Raw genomic sequence first — 18,624 nt, 5'->3', positions numbered from 1 at the left:
GCCATAAAATGTTTCAATCATAGTCATTTGTTTTCCTAGTTTTGTATATGAATTACAAAATATCTGATATTTCCCCCAAATCTCTGGCCTTGATGGAGGGGAGACTAAAACTTGCTGCTATGGTTTCAAATGATTTGAAATAATAGCAAGCGGAGACTTGATTTCAAATATTTCTCATATCTTATATCTCCTTTCTTTGGTTTTCATACATAAAGTAAATTTCACAGTGTATAAGACTTATTTGATACAGGAGATATTCATAATCATACCTTATTTCCAAAAGAGGGGAGATATAACATATGAAAGATATTTGGAATCAAGTCTCCCTTGCTGTTATTTCAGATCATTTGAAACCATAGCAGCAAGTTATAGTCTCCCCTTCATCAAGGCCAGAGGTTTTGGGGAATAATATAACAATATCCTATTATATATTAATAAGCAATCTAACTATCCACCAACAGTTTTCAAACAAATCCATAGATCAATAAACCATAAACTAGCCACTAATTCCAGTAATATAAGCATATGTATAACTAACACAAAAAAAGAATATGAAACTGCTTTACAAAATTCAGTTTGTTTAAAAATATAAATATTCCAGCTTGTAAGATTGTTACAATAGCAATAATCTACAAATAATGAGTAAAAATATAAGCGACTAGCAAAAATATACTCGTGCTTTTGCACAGGGCTTTGCTGTACGATCGGGTACCTGCTTTGCGGGCACCTTTGCAGTAAGTGGATGCTATAAGAGCCGCACCAAGCATGACCTTAATCGTTGACCTTGAAAAATGATGTGCACCATCCCTAGGGCAGAGACCATCATCATGTCAGGTTTCGTCATGATCGGTCAAGTGGTGTGGGCTGTAGGAAGGTATATATATAGGCTATCACCTTGATCTTTACCTTAAAAAATGGTGTGCACCATCCCTAGGTGGGGAACCATCATCATGCCATGTTTGGTCATGACCAGTCCAGTGGTGTGAGCTGTAGGAGAGTTGTACACACACACACACGAACACTACTACTTTTTAAATAGAGAGAGATTAATAATATTTTACTTACGAAGATTTATTTCTTTTAAATGACCAATTTTTTTAAATTTCTATGTTAATAACATTTTGTGACAACTTAATGTATTTCTTTATGTATGCATTTTTATATATACATGGCTTTTACATTATTTTTTTAAATTGACTTTTAAGCTAACTTTCATCAAGATAATCAATGAACTAATAAAAAAAAATACAAAAGTTTTATTTATTTTTCTACATAACTTTTAAAATATGCAACTAAAAAACCTTTAACAAAAATGAAATTAAAGAATTCTTACCAACACCAGGAAGGTATAACTATTAATAAATGAACACAATAAAAAATGATTAACCCTAGCAAGAGTAATAGGGGTACTAATGCTATTAGTGTTTATAATAATATCATCAAATTATGTACTTGCAGAATAAAAAATAATTGCCCACTAATAATTGTTTAATAACTAATGTCATTTACAAAACGACAATAATCAACAATGAATGAAAAGTATACAACAGAAAATAATTTTAAGTGTTGGCATGATCACCACTTGGTGACAGGAGTGAAAATACATAAATACACAACTGTCTGTATATATATATATATATATACGGGCACACAAAAAAATATTAACTTTAATAGCAATTGAAAAATTCATAAAAATAATGTGCAATATATTGCAGCAATAAAATATAATAAAGTTTAAAAATCAAATTCATTTATTTATAAAAAAAGGCATATATTTATATCTAGATACACACACATAAATATTTGCTTTGCTATTTAAACCTCAGATTAAGTCAAAATGAAAAATTCCAAATTATTAACAATCAATATTGAATATAAAAAAAACAATTGTTCTTGTACAAATAATATATAACGCAAAAGTAAACAAATAAGAATTTCAAAACAAAAAATAACTTATGATTAGTTATCAAAAATAACAGATTAAAAAATATTAATAACTATATCAATTTGTATATATTATAAAAGTGAATTTGTTTGTGGGTGTGTGGGTGTGTGCATGCTCGGAATGGTCTCTACCAAACTACTCTGTCAATTTTTGGTCTACAGATTTGAAACTTGATATATGGCATATTCGGACCTGTGGAACAAATTCGATTTGGTTTTTACCCGGTAAAAATAGCTGCTAAAGAGTCAACACTGAAAAATTGAAACTACGCATGCGCAAGTGTGTTAATTTGTAAAGTTTTGATATCTTTAGCTCAGATGGTAGCGAATACGACTAGAAAGGTAAATGTTTTGGTTTTAAAATCACTACTATATATTGGGTACAATAATCAAGAATTGGCATGGATTAAAATATCATATTCAAGTGTATTTTACAATGCCGGGCGGTGGGCACAATATAATAATCTATACAGAATTGGCTCTATATTAATAAATACAAAATCTACATAAATTAAAATATCATGTAAGCATATTTTACAACTGGACAACACCAGACAGCTTGCTAGTTGAAATATAAAATAAAAAAATAGATGTCAACCATGTTGTTTCATACCAAAACACACATGATACTCAACTTTTGATGATCAGATGAAACTGCAGTAAAGTGTTTAAGCTAATTGCATTCCATTATTTAGTATTGCTGTCTATGGATGATATACATATGCCTCCACACATACTCTTCTCCTGTCCCTTTGCAATGGCTAACCAAACACCAACTATCTTCTCCAAAAGATAACTGCTTACAAACTTTCTGTGGTCTAAAGAAATTTTTTCCACCTATATGAAACAGTGTAGAAAATTAAATAAATCCTTCCATTTTGTAAAAAAAAAAAAAAAAAAAAAAAAAAAAAAAATTTTTCATGCAGTAGTTTTTGTTACATACATATAATAGGAGTTGGTCTTAACACACTCTCAGCTGTGGCACAATGGTTGAGAAACCCTTTCAGAGGAGCTCTTGAGCTCCCTACATGTAAAAGCTTTGTACCATGATTTTCTTATCCTCATGGGGAGAGGCAAATAAATTAAAAGTCGATGCAGTTTTCATTTCAAAATGTCAGCACATGCCAACTTAGCTAAGACTGACAGAAAGTGATGGCTACCAACCAAAATTGTTATGTAACTGGGTACATTGTGGCAAAGGTCAAATTTGTCTAACCAGCAGCAGAATTGAAAACAATAGCATTGGACTTGCCTTGGTTTAAAAATGTTATGTATGCATCTTTCTCTGTCTTTTAATGAAGAAAGAGAGGAGAATTGAATTTTATTGTTTTAGACAGTCGAAGCACGATAGACGCATAGCAGTTTGCGCTGTCCACGACGGACGTGTGTCGACAATCACCGAATTAAAAATGCTCATTTTAATTGTTAAGAATAAATAATGCCATATTTTTATTAAATAAAAAGATGCCTTGCTTGCTTATTCTATGCAGAATTCAATTTCAGCAAGCGGTTCCTGCCATCAACAGCAATAGAATGTTACCCATTGTGATGCCAAACCAAAAGGCCGAAGATGAGACCTACCAGCAAATGTAGCAGACATCAAATCAACCTTACTTGATCCTTGATGTTTCTATCGTCCATGTGCCTATCGTTTTGATTGTGTTTAACACCTGGGAAGCTAGCTGCTATTCCCAAGACATAACAGTTCAAGAAACATCCTGACGATAAACCAAGTAACTCTCCCAGGCAAACGATCATAGCATATATGGTACCGTGACCAAGATACACTCTGAGAAAAAAAAAATCCAGACACAACCACCCAAAAAATCAACCACTAGATGAAAGTAAATTCACTGAAAACACAACAGTGTCCCCATGACAAACTCTCCTTGACAAATGATCGTAGCATACCAGCACACTTTAAAATAGTTGGATTTTTTTTTTATGTAAAGAACATTGGAGGGGGTATGCATTTGCTAGTACATATAATTTGGTCTTATTAAAATAATATACAATAAATTAAAAATGTCATAAAGCTAAATGGTAAAATGTGATAAGCACAAAAAGAAAAGAGATTGAACTGTTTTGGACATGAGATCAGAAGAGGGGGGTACGGCTATATGTACAGATTTTATAAAGATAACTTTTCTGGGAAAATACTTTCTAAACATTGGGTAGACAAAATCTGAAGATATGGGAATTCCACTGCTCACAATGAAAGGAAACACCTTAAAGAGACCATGATAGAAAGTAAGAGATCTATGGGATTGCACAAATCACAAATTAAACTTTCAGATAAAGAAAATCTTACCTGCTTGGAAAATTAGCATTTACAATCATGGCTCTTACCTTGTTTCTAACACTAAAATTATGACATTTGTAGAAAAGATTCTGATGACAACGCCAACTCAAATTTGTCATTATTTTGTGTAGCTTTGCAACAAGATAATTAAAAACCTGTTGAGAAGCAACCTCAACTCATTAGCAAACCATTGCTGTATGTAATGATGGACGATGCACTCTAAGTTTTACGATATTGAAGAAGATGAGTTAATTTGTATTGTTTGGATGATTCGCACCATTGTTCTCATCTGGAGTGCTATTCCTACAATGTTTCAGCTAAACCTTCTGCAAGATCAGATAAAGTACTAACTAAAATTCAGTTTTTGGTTTGGTTTGGTTTTATGGCATATCATACTTTAGGGGGGGGGGACTATTTAATCCAGAGTTTCGTAATTTTGATTTTTCTTTTTTCTTTGTCATGGGTTAGATATTTGAACTTACTCAGTAAATCAAGTCAGCCTTGGGGGCAAGGGAGGGGGGGGGGTAAAGTTAGATTGAGTTAAAATTATATTCTTTTGTATAAATTTACTTTTTTCAAAAATGTTTTGTTAGAATTTATTTTTTTTAAAGAGTTCTTTCATATTGTTGAAAGTGTAATAATTTTGCCGGATATGCGCGAGATCGCCACAATCCAAAAGAAAGTGTTTTACCGTAATGGGTTCTTGGCATGCTAAACAGTCTGGAGGGTCTTCATTTTTTAGCAGAAAGGAGTGGGTTATGTGCGTGCGTTTTATACGAATGCAGGACAAAACTACTTCCTCTCCGTGTGATTTTCATAAATCTGGTAACCATTCTTCGATTTTTAAAAGTTTGTTGTTTTAACAATTATTCCATTGTTCTCGCCATTTCTTCATAATGAGATTATTAATTAGTTGTTTGTAGTCCGAATGTGGAATTTTTATATTACTTATATTAAGTTTTAGTGCGTTTTTTGCAGCATTGCCCTGAATTTCAAAATGACTGGAGATCCAGCAGAATTTGATATTTTTGTTTTGTGAAAGAGTATGTATTCTTTGTAATAGGTTGATGAGTAGCAGGTTATTTAAGTTTTGGTTCTTTAAGGATTTGAGTAATGATAGGGAGTCTGAAAAAATTATAAATTTGTTGTAGGTAAGGTCAGTAATGAGGTCAAGTCTATAGCTGTGGCTTTGGCACTAAAAATTGGAGCTTAGTCTGATAGTCGCTTCTGTAAGGTAATGTTATTGGATACTACTCCGCATCAAGTTCTATTGTTTGTTTGTTTCTTTTTATTGTAATTCGTTTGGTGTCTATAACTTCTTGATTTTTTTAGGTTTGTTTGTATTTCTTCTAGGGAACAGTTGTTTAATTCTTGACACCTGATGACTCCTTTTGAGGTGTTGAGGGTTTTGTGAGGGTAGGTTTTGATGTTTATATAATGGAACTGTGTCCATGTTAAAAAATTTTCAGCACTATTTTTAATAAATACTTGTACAAGTAAGGTTCCATTTTTTAATTTTTTTTTTCTTTGCTTTGTGTTTAAATTTTTGTTTATAATTTTTTTGATTAGGAATGGAGACATTTTGATTATTTGTGTATTGTCTTGCGATTCTAAGATTATATACTCAGGAAAGATTGTATTTTCATCTTCATCACTTTCTGAGTTTGAATCTGGACAAGATCTTTTGATTTTTTGGAAGCCATATATGAAGTATTATTTTTTTCATCATCTTTGCTCACCACCCTCCTCAGAGCCCTATATTTGGAGATGGTTGGGGGGAACTTGCATCCGGGTTGTGAGGTATTCAGCCACCAGGATCCCATTCTAGAACATTACAGGTCGCCACCTCCAGATAACAGGTGGCCCCATTGAGCGACTTTTACTTTCTGCAAGGGGGCAGTCTGTGTATTCTGGAGGCCCTCCGACCGAGCTTAAATGTGTGAAATTTTTATGTTTCAAGTTCTTCAAGTGTTGCATTCAGTCATTTTGTAGAAGGTTTTCATTCTTCAAGCTCTTTGTATTTTCAATTGCTAGTTTGTATTGTTTGGTTTGGTTATTTTATAGTGGATTTTGTTGTTTTTTCCCCTGCCCTACAGAACATGAATGAGTTTTGCAGTGGGAGAGGGAAAAGGGCTACAGCATCAATGTTTAGTACATTTTAAGTTAGGAAACTAGTCAGGAAGTGGGGGATGTAGAAATGGGAAGAAGTAAAAAGCGGAGGTTATTGCTTTTGGTTTTGGAGAACATAATTAAGTTTTGCAAAAGGAAGTAGAAAAACAAAAAGCATCAATGTTAGGTGCATTTCGTTTCAGGAAGCCAATATCTTCAGACAGCCTGATTTGGTAGTACCAGGTAAAATTCAGTTCTAAATGACACTCTTCTGGAGTTGAAGGTTCAATCCATAGTATGGGTGATACTAAAAATACAATTACAAGTTTCTTAAGACTTTTCATGGCTTATGGAACAAGAGCATGCTACCCTCAGAGATTAAATAAAAGGTTTTGTTCAAAATTCTGTGCAGATTTCTGAGTTTAACACCAAGATTCCAGAGTCTGATAAGATACACCTGGAGATAGTCAGAGGTTAGATTGGCTTAAAACCTTGTGAGAACAACAATCAAGATGAGAACAGTAATCTAAATAACCCAAACAGTACAAATTATTAATCCTCATCTCAAAAATTCAGAAACCAAACTGTTTGAATTGTAAACTTATTTCAATGTGAAGCTGAACTTTTTCTAAACAATTATTTATAATCAAACCATGGTGAAAAAAGCTGTTTTAAATAGTCCACTTTTTGTCTTAGCTCCTTTAATAAAAGAATCTGACTGCTTTTCAGCAAATAGCTTTTATTTTATTTTATAATTTTACTTGTTAATCCACTCTATTAGGGACAACAGGAGCACAAAACAAGGACCACTATAAGGAGCAAGCTTCTAAGGAATATTACGTTCACAAGCGATCCCCAACTGGGTGTACATACTGGTCAGTAGAAATGACAATGTTAAATTTTGCAGGATGCTTTCGGCATCCTCCCACATACAGCACCTGGTATTCTCAAGTGTTCACTCATCTAGTACTGACCAGGCACAGCATTGCTTAACTTCAGTGATTTAATGAGAACCAATGAGTCAACATGATTATGCCATATAACCCAGTGAAGAGGAGTACTTTAAGTCACTAACAAACTATGACTGCACACAACTGTAGATGTCCTTCATGTTTTCAGATATTGAAGTAGGAATATACACGTTTAAAATTGTACATTCATTTCAAAGTGAAGATGAAGTTTTCTCAACCATTTTTTATTATTCACTTTAAAATGAGTGCATGAAAGAAACGTCCAAATTTAATTAAAGCAAAAGCTCAAATTCAAGAGAAGCAAAATAAAGTTTAGACTAAAAATCTGTTAAACCCACCAAACATGGAGCCCTCAAAGGTACCTGGAATGAAGAGTCAAAAATAAAGGGATTCACATTGGAATAATATGATTCACATTGGATAATATAAACAAATTAAGACTAAAATTACTTTCGGTACCAGAATTTTGTAATAGTTGAAAGAAATGTGTTTAGCATGGTGCCCTTTCTGATGTCACTCGCATCCAACACCTTTTCAAATATTAACAAATTCTTGTCAAACCACCCACTTGAATAATCAAATTATGACCATTTAACCAATCATTTCCAATCCTTTCAATGATATTGTTCATCAATTGACAATCCCATTAAAACATATCCTCAAGTGGTCTTTGGCCTTGATAAGCAATGACCCATTGGTATAAAAATATCATCCCCACTCCACCAAAAAAAATCTCAAATGAATTTTATTTATTTCTTACAAAAAAAAAAAAAGAAAGAATGCTTCTAATTTGAAAATTTAAAAATACAAAATTTCTTTTTGATTACATCTTAATGATATCATCATCATCATATTCAGTTTAACATACATTTTACATGCTTGCATGTGTGTGACAGCTTTTAGAAATTCCCAACTAACTTATCTTTTATCAGGTTTTTATCTCTTTCTCTAATATACATCCGATCCTGCTACCTCAACTGTTTTACATCTACTAATGCAAGAACTCTTAATGTGACGAAAATAACGTTTCATGTTATACACACTTTGCCTTATACTGTCCAGATTTCATCAAATCTAAGGTTGTCTTTAAAACTCGCATTACACATGCATCATATCATTCTCATAATTTCTCCCCATGCAATACATGTCCTCAACTCTCACTGGCCAGGTTTCACTTTTATACATCATCATACTGAGCACACATGCCTGATAGATTATTATTTGGTCGACAGCAGTAACAGTTTGCTAGTTAGTAATGGCAAAACTTCACCGACATTACTCCATCCAATTCTATCTCTTGCTATCACATAAGCACCAGCTCCTCCCTGTGCTCCAATGGTATCACCAAGGTAACAACAATTTAAAAATACAGAAATCACTTTTTTTCATCTTGTCTCGATAATATGACAGATGATTAGCCTTGGGAGGGAGTGATGAGGTTTCATTGTACAAATATCAATGTATAAAAAGAAAGAAAAAATATGTAGATTAATTTATCAGTAATAAGTTAACAAAATTTACACCTTATTTTAGTTTTTTGTTTTGTTTTTGTTATATTCTGGTTGCAAGATATTAAACATACCAATGTGTTTTTTTTAATGGAAAAGATTATTTTTTTTATTCAAAGACATTTTGATGCATTTCTCTTTGTAATTATTACCACAAAACTGCTTTTCTTTCTCATATGTGTGTGTGTGTGTGTGCGCGTGCGCAAAGGTAAATTTTCTTATTTGCATTGCAATAAAATTCTTACTATTCTGAATTTTGGAGATGAGGATTGATTATTCAGATTATTTTAATTCTTTGGACTGAACCATTTTCCAGCCTATTTTTGTAGTATCGTACAGCTGTATCATTCCCTAGCCTATTCTTATAGTTTTCTACCACTATGCTATTTACCAGCCTATTCCTGTAGTTTTGTACTACTGAGCCATTTCCCAGCATATTCTTGTAGTTTTCTACCATTCTCCTGTTTATTCTCATAATCTCATACTACTGAGCCATTTCCCAGCTTATTGTAGTTTTCTATTACTGTGCCATTTCTCAGCCTATTGCCATAGTTTTGTACCACTGAACTATTTCCAACCCTATTCTTGTAGTTTTGCACCACTGAGCTATTACCCAGCTTATTCTTGTAGTTGTGTCTTAATGAACCATTTCCCAATCTATTCTCGTAGTTTTCTACTATTGAGAACCTTTTCCCAGCCTATTTTTGTGCTTTTGTACCACTGAACCGTTTCCCAGTGTATTCTTGTACTGAGCCATTTTCCAGCCTATTCTTGTAGTTTTCTATTCGTTTGTTTTCCACCATGGAACTATTTCTCGACATATGAAATAGCTTAGTATTGTATCATGGATGAACATATTGTTGCTTTTATTATAAAGACTTAATAGAGGAATAAAAATATTTATTTAAAAGTTCTATTGCCAGTTTCGCTGTCATCAAAAAAGAAAGAGAGAGACCAAGAAGAGAATAAAATAAAAACACTACCTGAGTCACGATCACTGACTTCATTCAGTTGCATCTGTGCCATGCTCCTTTTGTCAAAAGTGGCTCGATCAACATGTCCACGAGAATGTGCATCAAAACTGCAAAATACAAAAACGATATATAAATGATCTCTGATTTTATTAAACATTAACTGAGTTATCTGTGACCAGTTGAGTGGTATTTGTTATATATATATATATATATATATATTATTAAATATTTATTATTAAGCTGTTGATATTATTTTTGTTTTGCTTGTGTGTTACGAAATAAATGTTTTAGCTGGTGGGAGGAAGGGCAAATAATGGAAATAATAGGAAATAGATGTGCCAAATTTAAATCCAGTTTGTTCCACAAAAGCACTTTCACTTAGAGACATTGGCAGACTTCACGTGGTCCTTTCTATAAGTATCTAATATCCTTTAGAAAGAATTCTTAATAGAAAGATATCGGGGGAAACAAATGTCAATAAAATCATGAATGATACTCAATAACAACAGCAGTAATGATTGGAAGCAACACTGGAATAAACCTTAATTATACAAAGAAAGCTCTATAACCTTCGCCAAATCACAAATTCTTATTCATTGGATAATAATCGCTCTTGTTTATCCAATGAAAATAAACAGTAAATATTTAAAAATTCTGTTAGTGAAAGAAATACCTGGTCAGATACAGTATATAATCATAGAAATTGATTGGGATTTCAAATTTTGTTTCTATCAAGTTTCTATAAATGACTATATTCTCTCTGACTATCTATTCAGAAGGAAACATTGATTTGGTAGGATATAAGCTATCTCTCATTTTTTTTATTTTATTTATTTATTTTTTTACATATGCATCACCACTTATCAAGGCCAAGAAGCCACTCGAGGATAAGGGTTAAAGAGTGTACAGTAGAAATTGGGCAATATAGTAATCGTTAGTAATGGAAATTCGGTAAATTTGTTAACTTATATGGAACGGCTCATCAAAAACTTGTTTATGTTAGACTTGAAGACAACCATATTTTAGTCAGCTGGTAAGCAGGAAAACGGAAGACAATTCCATAGGCGTGCAGTTCTAAGAAAGAAACTTTGCTCATGGAATCTACATTTAGGTTTAAGCACAGATAAAGAATGGGGGAAATTAGTGATAGTGTTTTTTGCTAGACGGGTGTTTCTTGTGAAATTTGGCGAGGGGAGGGGGTATAGATTGGAGCTCACCCGAGCACTTGCCATGAAAATAACGATAAAGCAGAGACAAACTTGCAACATCTCTTTTGTGAGAAAGAGGTTGCAGGGAAGAGAAAAGGACATCCCCTACAAGGCTACAATAGGCAGGATAAGTCCTTTCTAGCAGTTCCTGCCCAAATGTGACAGCAGTACTCCATCCTTGGATGTACCTGGCTCTTATATAGATAGAGAATTGCATCAGCAGTGAGATATCTACTGGATTGATAGAAGGATCCCACCATTTTTCTAGCGGCCTTGACAACGGATTTAATCTATGTGTTTCATTTAAGATCAGGAGTAAAGGTCAAGCCCAGCAGCTTGTCAAAACATGAGGCCTCCCCAAGACGAGAGCCATTCATTTAAATTGATGCCAGATGGGGATCAGAGTGTTGATGATGTAAAGATAAAAGCTTGGTTTTAGATGCATTAAAAGTAACAAGCCACCTCTTTCCCCATTGCGTCTGTTGATTGGGTTGACTTAATCCGGTGATTGCCGGTCAAGCCTGAACCATAATTGATCCAGCTCAAATTCTGCAAAAGTACCAAAAAAATATATGCGGGGGGAGGGGGGGGCATTGTAAATTTGTTAACTTATATGGAACGGCTCATCCAAAACTTGTTTACATTAGACTTGAAGACAACCATATTGTAGTTAGCTGGAAAGCAGGAAAATGGAAGACAATTCCATAGGCGTGCAGTTCTAAGAAAGAAACTGAATGATTTTATTTTATATATTATTTTTAACAGCACCCTCTGCATTACCTGGGAATGTATGATGGTCCCATGTTTATTCTTGCTTCCAGAACTGAGCTTCATATACAATTATTTTTATATAATTATAAATTCTTTTTCTCTTTGAGTAAATTTATTTCTATAATTTTCAATTTTTGAGTTATATCTAATATTATGAGATAATATATATATATATATATATATATATATATATATATATATATATGACATTCTCTAACAATATAATTATCAAAAGTAAATTGATGGAAAAATTGAAAAGAAAACTGTTCAACAAAGTGAGAAACCGATGATAATTTAGAAGGAAGAAAGAAAGAAGAAAAGAATGTAAAAATGTTGTAGGATAAGTTTTAACAAAAGGAAATAGTTCGGCAAACTGTTTTTTTATTCAAATAAATATCTTTATTTTCGCACATTTTTGGGGGAGAAAAAATATTTCTTTCAAATATAATTAATGAGAATATTCGTAAACATTTTAGTGCTTCTTTGTAGCAAAATTCTGAAATCGAAATATTGATTTTCAAGTGAAACCAATAGTATCTACTGAATTGCCATTTTGCAGTAATGAAAATATTCAAAACTTATGAAAAACGATAAGGTAAAAATGAATTATTAAAGAAAATAGTTTTCAAAGAAATTAGAAAATTTAGCTATTTCCCTTGTGTTTACGTCACATGCCACATGACAAAACAAATATAGCCGATATCCATTTTTTCGTTGAATCATGGAAGACTTAATTGTGACATGACAATTAGGTAGATAACATTGCTTATTGTTGAAATTGACAAAAAATAAGTAGTTATCATTGTTTTTTAATTAAAAATCCACTTTTCAGATACAATAATGAAGAAGCACCTTCTTTATTGGCCAACCTGTACAATGAACACCTCTGCATATATTTTTTGGTACTCTTGCAGAATTTGAGTTGGATCCTCGGGATTTTATATCAATTATGGTTCAGACTTGACCGGCAATCACTGGATTAAGTCAACAAAATCAACAGATGCGGACGAATTTCAAAACAAAACAAAAAAAAAAAAAAAGAAAATAGAAATAAAATATAAAAAATAACAAAAACCTACTGTAAATTTACTGAATATATTTATATATTTATTTGCCTCAAGAAAAGTTGCATTTTTTATTGTTTATTTACTTTTATTATTGTTTTTTTACAATTTTTTTTAACAAAAGTTGTTTTTTTTCCAAGAAAAGATGAATGTTTTTTTGACCATAAATTCTTAGGTGAAAGTATAATTTTTTCAAGAAAAATTACGTTTTTGTTTTTTAAGAAAATTGGCAGTAAACTTTTTAATTTTTTTTGTAGAAGTTGTTTGTTTTTTTTATAAGAAAAGATGAATGCTTTTTATGAAAACTGTAAATTGTTCGGTGAAAGTACAGATGAGTTTTAAGAAAATTTATAAATTATTTTTTGTCAACACTCAAAAAATACTTAAAAAATTAAATTTTTTATATGAAAAACAAAAAGATGTCAATTTAGTATTACAACATTTGAACAACGCTTGTTTTAATCTGGTGATTGCCAGTCGAGTCTGAACCATAATTTCCTCAGAGGAAAAGTCATTAGCAAATATTAAATCTGATTCGAAATAATATTGTTAATTAGCACATACAAAGAAAATATATTTAAAAATAAATTACATCTTTTTAAGGGGCATAGATAAAGAAAATGGGTGAAATAAGAGTAGATACAATGAAAGGATATAAATTTATGGTATCCGGGTGTCATTGTAATCCTTGTATAGGGTGGTATATTGTGGTCAGTGTTTTAGTTTGTTGAATAAATCCAGATTGTAGGTAGATTCCAATTTAGTATAAGCCTACTGGGGGTACCCGGCGTTGTCCGGGTGTTTGTAGCTGCGTGTGTTGGGGGGGGGGGTAAAGAAGAACATAAAGGAAACTTAACCCTGTTTAAATATAAAAAAAAACAATGTTAAACTTCTTAAAAAAAATAAAACAAAGAAACAGCGATTTTAAAAATGGAAAAAAAATCTTTTGTAGGTGTAAAAAAAAAAAAGTGGGGATGGCAGGTAGGCTCGAACCCGGAGCCTTAAGGCCAATAGGCTGACAACATACACCTACACTACGGCGACATAAGCAATATAAAACGTTTAATTAGGGTAATGAAAAGTGAATGAGTTAAAATTGAGGTCAAACATCACGCTTATTCCGCAGTTAACAATTTCTGCGAGACAGTTTTTAAGTGTACGTTTAATGAGGTCAAATCCACTTAATTTTACTGCAGAATAGTTCTTTCGAGTTTTTTTTTTTTTACCCAAATTTGTCTCTCCTCCGTTTATTAGGGGAGTGTCCAAATGAAAGCAATTGTTTGATATGACAGTAAAACCAACACTGACCAAATGTTCATTACTTTCTAGACTCTCCCAGCCCGGAGGCCGAGAACAGTGCCACAGTTTCACATCAATTTCGCTTTTATTCGAAAAAGCTCAAGCAACACATTAGAAGCCGAAATAGCAAGAATCGTGTAAAACTCAACATAAATAAATCTAGCCGCGACGCGTGTTCGCACATATTATGATCTACAAGGTATATAAGAAGTTCTAAGCGATAGTAACCCCCCCCCCGGAACCCCAGCGAAAAAAGCCTTTCTTGGACATACAAAAACTCTCGCGCGCGTGTTTTGCCTTTTATATATATATATAGACATTTTTTATCCTTTGTGATGATCCTTTGAATGAGTAAAGTCCAGAGTATAATCCTCCTCATTTTTTGGTATAGTCCCTGTATAAAGTGTCCGCTGGAAGCTATTTTTTGGTGTCCGCTGGAAGTTATATTTCTTATGTAGATTAGAATTATATGTTAAAGACCTTTGTAATATTTTTGTTAAAAGCTTAGGATAGCAGGAGGATTTTTCAAATTAGGTATTTTTAGGGTGGACTTGTAATATTGTAAAATCTAAATTATCATAAAGTAAGACTATAAAGTCTATCATATGCCTTTCATTTGGGCATTTTTTTCTTGTGCCCTTAGTTAACATGATGTGAGGAGAAAAAGTTTTTTTTAATATGAGAAATTTGTCCCCGTACCTAAGTGCTAGACCAAAAGGGGGGGAAGGGTATATAAAGAGAAGAGAAGGGGGAAAAAAGAGTAAAGAAGCTGACCGGTATAAGATAGGGCACATGTTAACCTCCGTATTTATCATTTATTGATCAATCCGATGTGTTGGTAGGGGTGTATTCTATGGTACTTAGGTTGGATAGCAGGTGAGGGAGGCTTTTTTATGGGACATATGTGGGTACTTCAAGCTTAAGAGAGTGGAATGAAAAATAAATAAATACAAGAAATAAAATAATAGAGTAGAAGTTATTAGATTCAGAATAAAAGTGATTTAATTGAAGTTAAATGTAAAATTGAATAGAAATTGTATCAATATATAGGTTTGTTTATTGGAGTTCTGTTGTCAAAAAAGCTAATGTAAATATATGTGTCATTGTGTCTTTTTTATTGTATTCTATATTATCCGTATATCCCAAGTTTCTTAAGGTATTGTTGTAAAAGTTTGAAGTTCGCTCAAAGGTTTTTTTGTCCACTGAAAGATCTGATATTCTTTTTGAGATGGAGGGTACTATTGAGTTAATTATAGATTTTGGGTGGTTCAATTGCTTTTGCAGGTTCAGGTTCAAATTAGGTTTGCAGGTACAGGTTCAAATTAGGTTTATGGTAGGTAAGTATGATTCAGAATTTAAATTTAGGGAAATGTCTAAGAAATTCAAAGTTTTTTTTTACTTGGGTCTACTATAATGGACAATGTGTAGTTTTTTAAAAATTTGTGCAGTTTTTTTTATGGCATTCAAGTACATTCTAGGTCTGGCTGGTGTGACAAATAATGTGTCCTCCCTGTAAAGTGTTGAACTTTATATTAAGCTCCTTTAGTAGGAACTGTCCTACGAAGTCTGTAACCTGGGCGGAATCTGTTGATCCTTTTATTATATCGAAATTATAAGGAGTATCTTTCCTTATCCAATATTTCGTATCAAAATGTATTAAGGACTTTCTTGCCAATAGAATTTGTTTTATTTCTAAGTCGGTAATGTCAGGGTGTCTTTTGGCAAATATTAATGCCTTATTTAGGAGTATTGGGGATATGGATTGATAATAATTATTTATATTCAAGGTAATGAAATTTAATTTTTGCTTATCCTTAAGAATTAAGAACCATTTAAGAACAGAGTCAGAGCATTGCAAAAGTGGAAACTGCACTTTTTCTCTTATCGAGGGGATGATTCTATCTAAGATTTTCTTACTTACTAAGCCTATATCTAAGCTAGAGGGACAAATTAATCTAATGGATGGGTTGTCTTGGAAGTTGGGTTTATGATCTTTCAGGGTGAATTTTAGAGTGCCCGGGGTTATAATCTCTATGTAATTATGGATATTCATTATTTTAAGCAAGTTTTTCACTTCCATGTTAATTTCATCTATTTTATTAGAAGGGACAGATTTGTATGACTTGTTTAATTCCTCGTACATAATTCTCTTATAAGTGGGGTACTCCAGTTTATAATAGTTTTTAGTTTTATCTGCAGGGACAAAAATGTGTGAGCTTTTCTTAACTTTGGTTGTAAAGATATTTATTTTTCTGGTGATAATATTGGGAGGATACCTATGCTTCTAAAATTTTATCTTTTTAACTAAGTTGATCATCATATTCTCAAAGTTCTCTAAATGCAGGTCGAATTTCAGGTGTCATGTAATTTTCAGGCCATAAAATTTAGCAGCCATCCTTTCAATTTTCCTTTGTTCGAGTTCACAGGAAGATCTTTTCTTGAAGTTTCATGGTGGTTGGATTGTGTTATGCTTTTTAAATTAGAAAAGCAATCACACATCTGACATTTACAAGAAACTTGTTAATAGCGTGTACAAATTTGTGTATATATGCCTGTTTGGAAGGGATAAGTATGTTTTTAGCAGAGAGTGGTATGTATTCCTTGTCAAACATGTTTAGAAGAGATATCAAAGCTCAACCTAAAAGGATAGGGAGCTTAATAAATATCAGAATCCTGAGATGAATAGGAATACAAATTAATCGTGTGGTATCAAGTCTTACGGAATACCTTACTATAATTTAGATTTTATCTTATTATATCCATATTTCAAGCCCATCCTAAAAATACCTAATTTGAAAAATTCTTCTGCTATCCTAAGCTTTCAACAAAAATATTACGAAGGTCTTTAACATATAATTCTAATCTACATAAGAAATATAGCTTCCAGCGGACATTTAAAAAAATAGCTTCCAGCAGACACTTCATACAGGGACTATACCCCGGACTTTACACACTCAAAGGATCATCACAAAGGATAAAAAAATACCTTATAATAAATTGGAATCTACCTACAATGTGGATTTATTCAACAAACTCGGACACTGACCACAATATACCACTCTATACAAGGATTACCATGACAACCAGACACCATAAATTCATATCCTTTCATTGTATCTACTCTTATTTCACCTATTTTCTTTATCTATGCCCCCAAAAAGATGTAATTAATTTTTAAATATATTTTCTTTGTATGTACTAAATAACAGTATTATTTCGAATTACATCTAATATTTGCTAATGACTTTTCCTCTGAGGAGATGAGCCTACATCGAAAATCCATGGGTTAAGGAAAAAAATCTAAAATGTATTCTTTATTCAAAGAATAAATTTCTACTCTGGAAATTGATTTTTTTCCTGAATGAAATTTAAACAAGGAAACTATAAATAAACACACACATACATATATATATATATATATATATATATATTCAATAAACAAGTATAAGGCAATTAAAATGGTTGGCACTGCAAGGGAGGAAAACAAAAACAAAAGGGAGGTGGTTAAAGTTCCCCAAAGAGATTTAACATTATATAACGTCATGACACAGATACAACTGTATATATATATATATATATATATATATATATATATATATATATATATATATAGTGTTTTATGTGTGTGTAATTGCAAAAATAACTACCATCTATTTATGATGGCTTAATGTACATAAAAGACTGTTAAACTGGTTTCAAAATTATGCCCTGGGAAAGGCATGAAGAAACAAAAAATTACATGAAATCACTTTTAGGGATGAGAAACTGACTTATATAACTTGTATAAAATGCAACTCAGTAATTATCAACATTTTTGTAGATAGTTCATGTAAAAATAGAAATATATATAAACAGGCTCCTTTTAGTATTGAGAAACAATGGGCAAACCCTGTAAGCTAAGGTCACATAATCACAAAATGCATCTCCCTTGAACCGGCATTGCTCGAGTCCAGTCCCAGGGATGACTGGGAACAAATGCCAGGGTTAGCAGTTATTTTAGAGTTTTTCTTCTCCTACACTAGTTGCATAACCAAAGCTTCAGATTATTGACTGGGTCTTTTTTTTTTAAAGTGAAACAAGGTAAATTGCCACTGAGACATAAGGGGCTACTGTGAGTTAGAGATCACCCCTACAGGGACACTAAGTGGGGAGTTGAGCAGCAAAACTGTCTGTTCACATAAACCTTTAACTTATGTATGTTAATACAATGAGGGAATCGGGATACAGGTAAGCAATTCCAAAGTCCAGCAGTTCGTGGGAAGGAACTTTTAGAGTAGAATGTTATCTGACATTTCGGGGGGGGGGGGTCATATCTATACAGTGAAAATGTGGAATTTTGCTACTTATCAGGTTAGTCCGGGGGGTGGGGGTGCATTTGAATCAAGAGGTCATCAGTGGTATAAGTTCATTAGAGTACATTCCATTAAAGTACTTGTAAAACAAATACAGGGATTATGGATTATTGTTAAGTTTA

The 18,624-nt window shown here is 32.5% G+C and overlaps 1 protein-coding gene across 1 annotated transcript in view; it reads right to left on the bottom strand.

Moving 5' to 3' along the window:
• Positions 1-18,624, bottom strand: part of LOC145293874 (tetratricopeptide repeat protein 7B-like) — a 197,870-nt gene that overhangs the window by 116,012 nt on the left and 63,234 nt on the right. Inside the window, exon 15 of the mRNA XM_080140624.1 lies at positions 9,818-9,915. Coding sequence (XP_079996750.1) covers positions 9,818-9,915 — 98 coding nt within the window. The remainder of the gene's footprint in view (positions 1-9,817; positions 9,916-18,624) is intronic.

The sequence above is a fragment of the Euprymna scolopes genome, chromosome 15 (genome assembly GCF_053919585.1).
Source record: "Euprymna scolopes isolate OS-2025 chromosome 15, ASM5391958v1, whole genome shotgun sequence".
NCBI classification, from domain to species: Eukaryota; Metazoa; Mollusca; class Cephalopoda; order Sepiida; family Sepiolidae; genus Euprymna; species Euprymna scolopes.
Note: the sequence above shows the minus strand (reverse complement) of the source record. Positions and strands in the feature narration are given on the sequence as shown.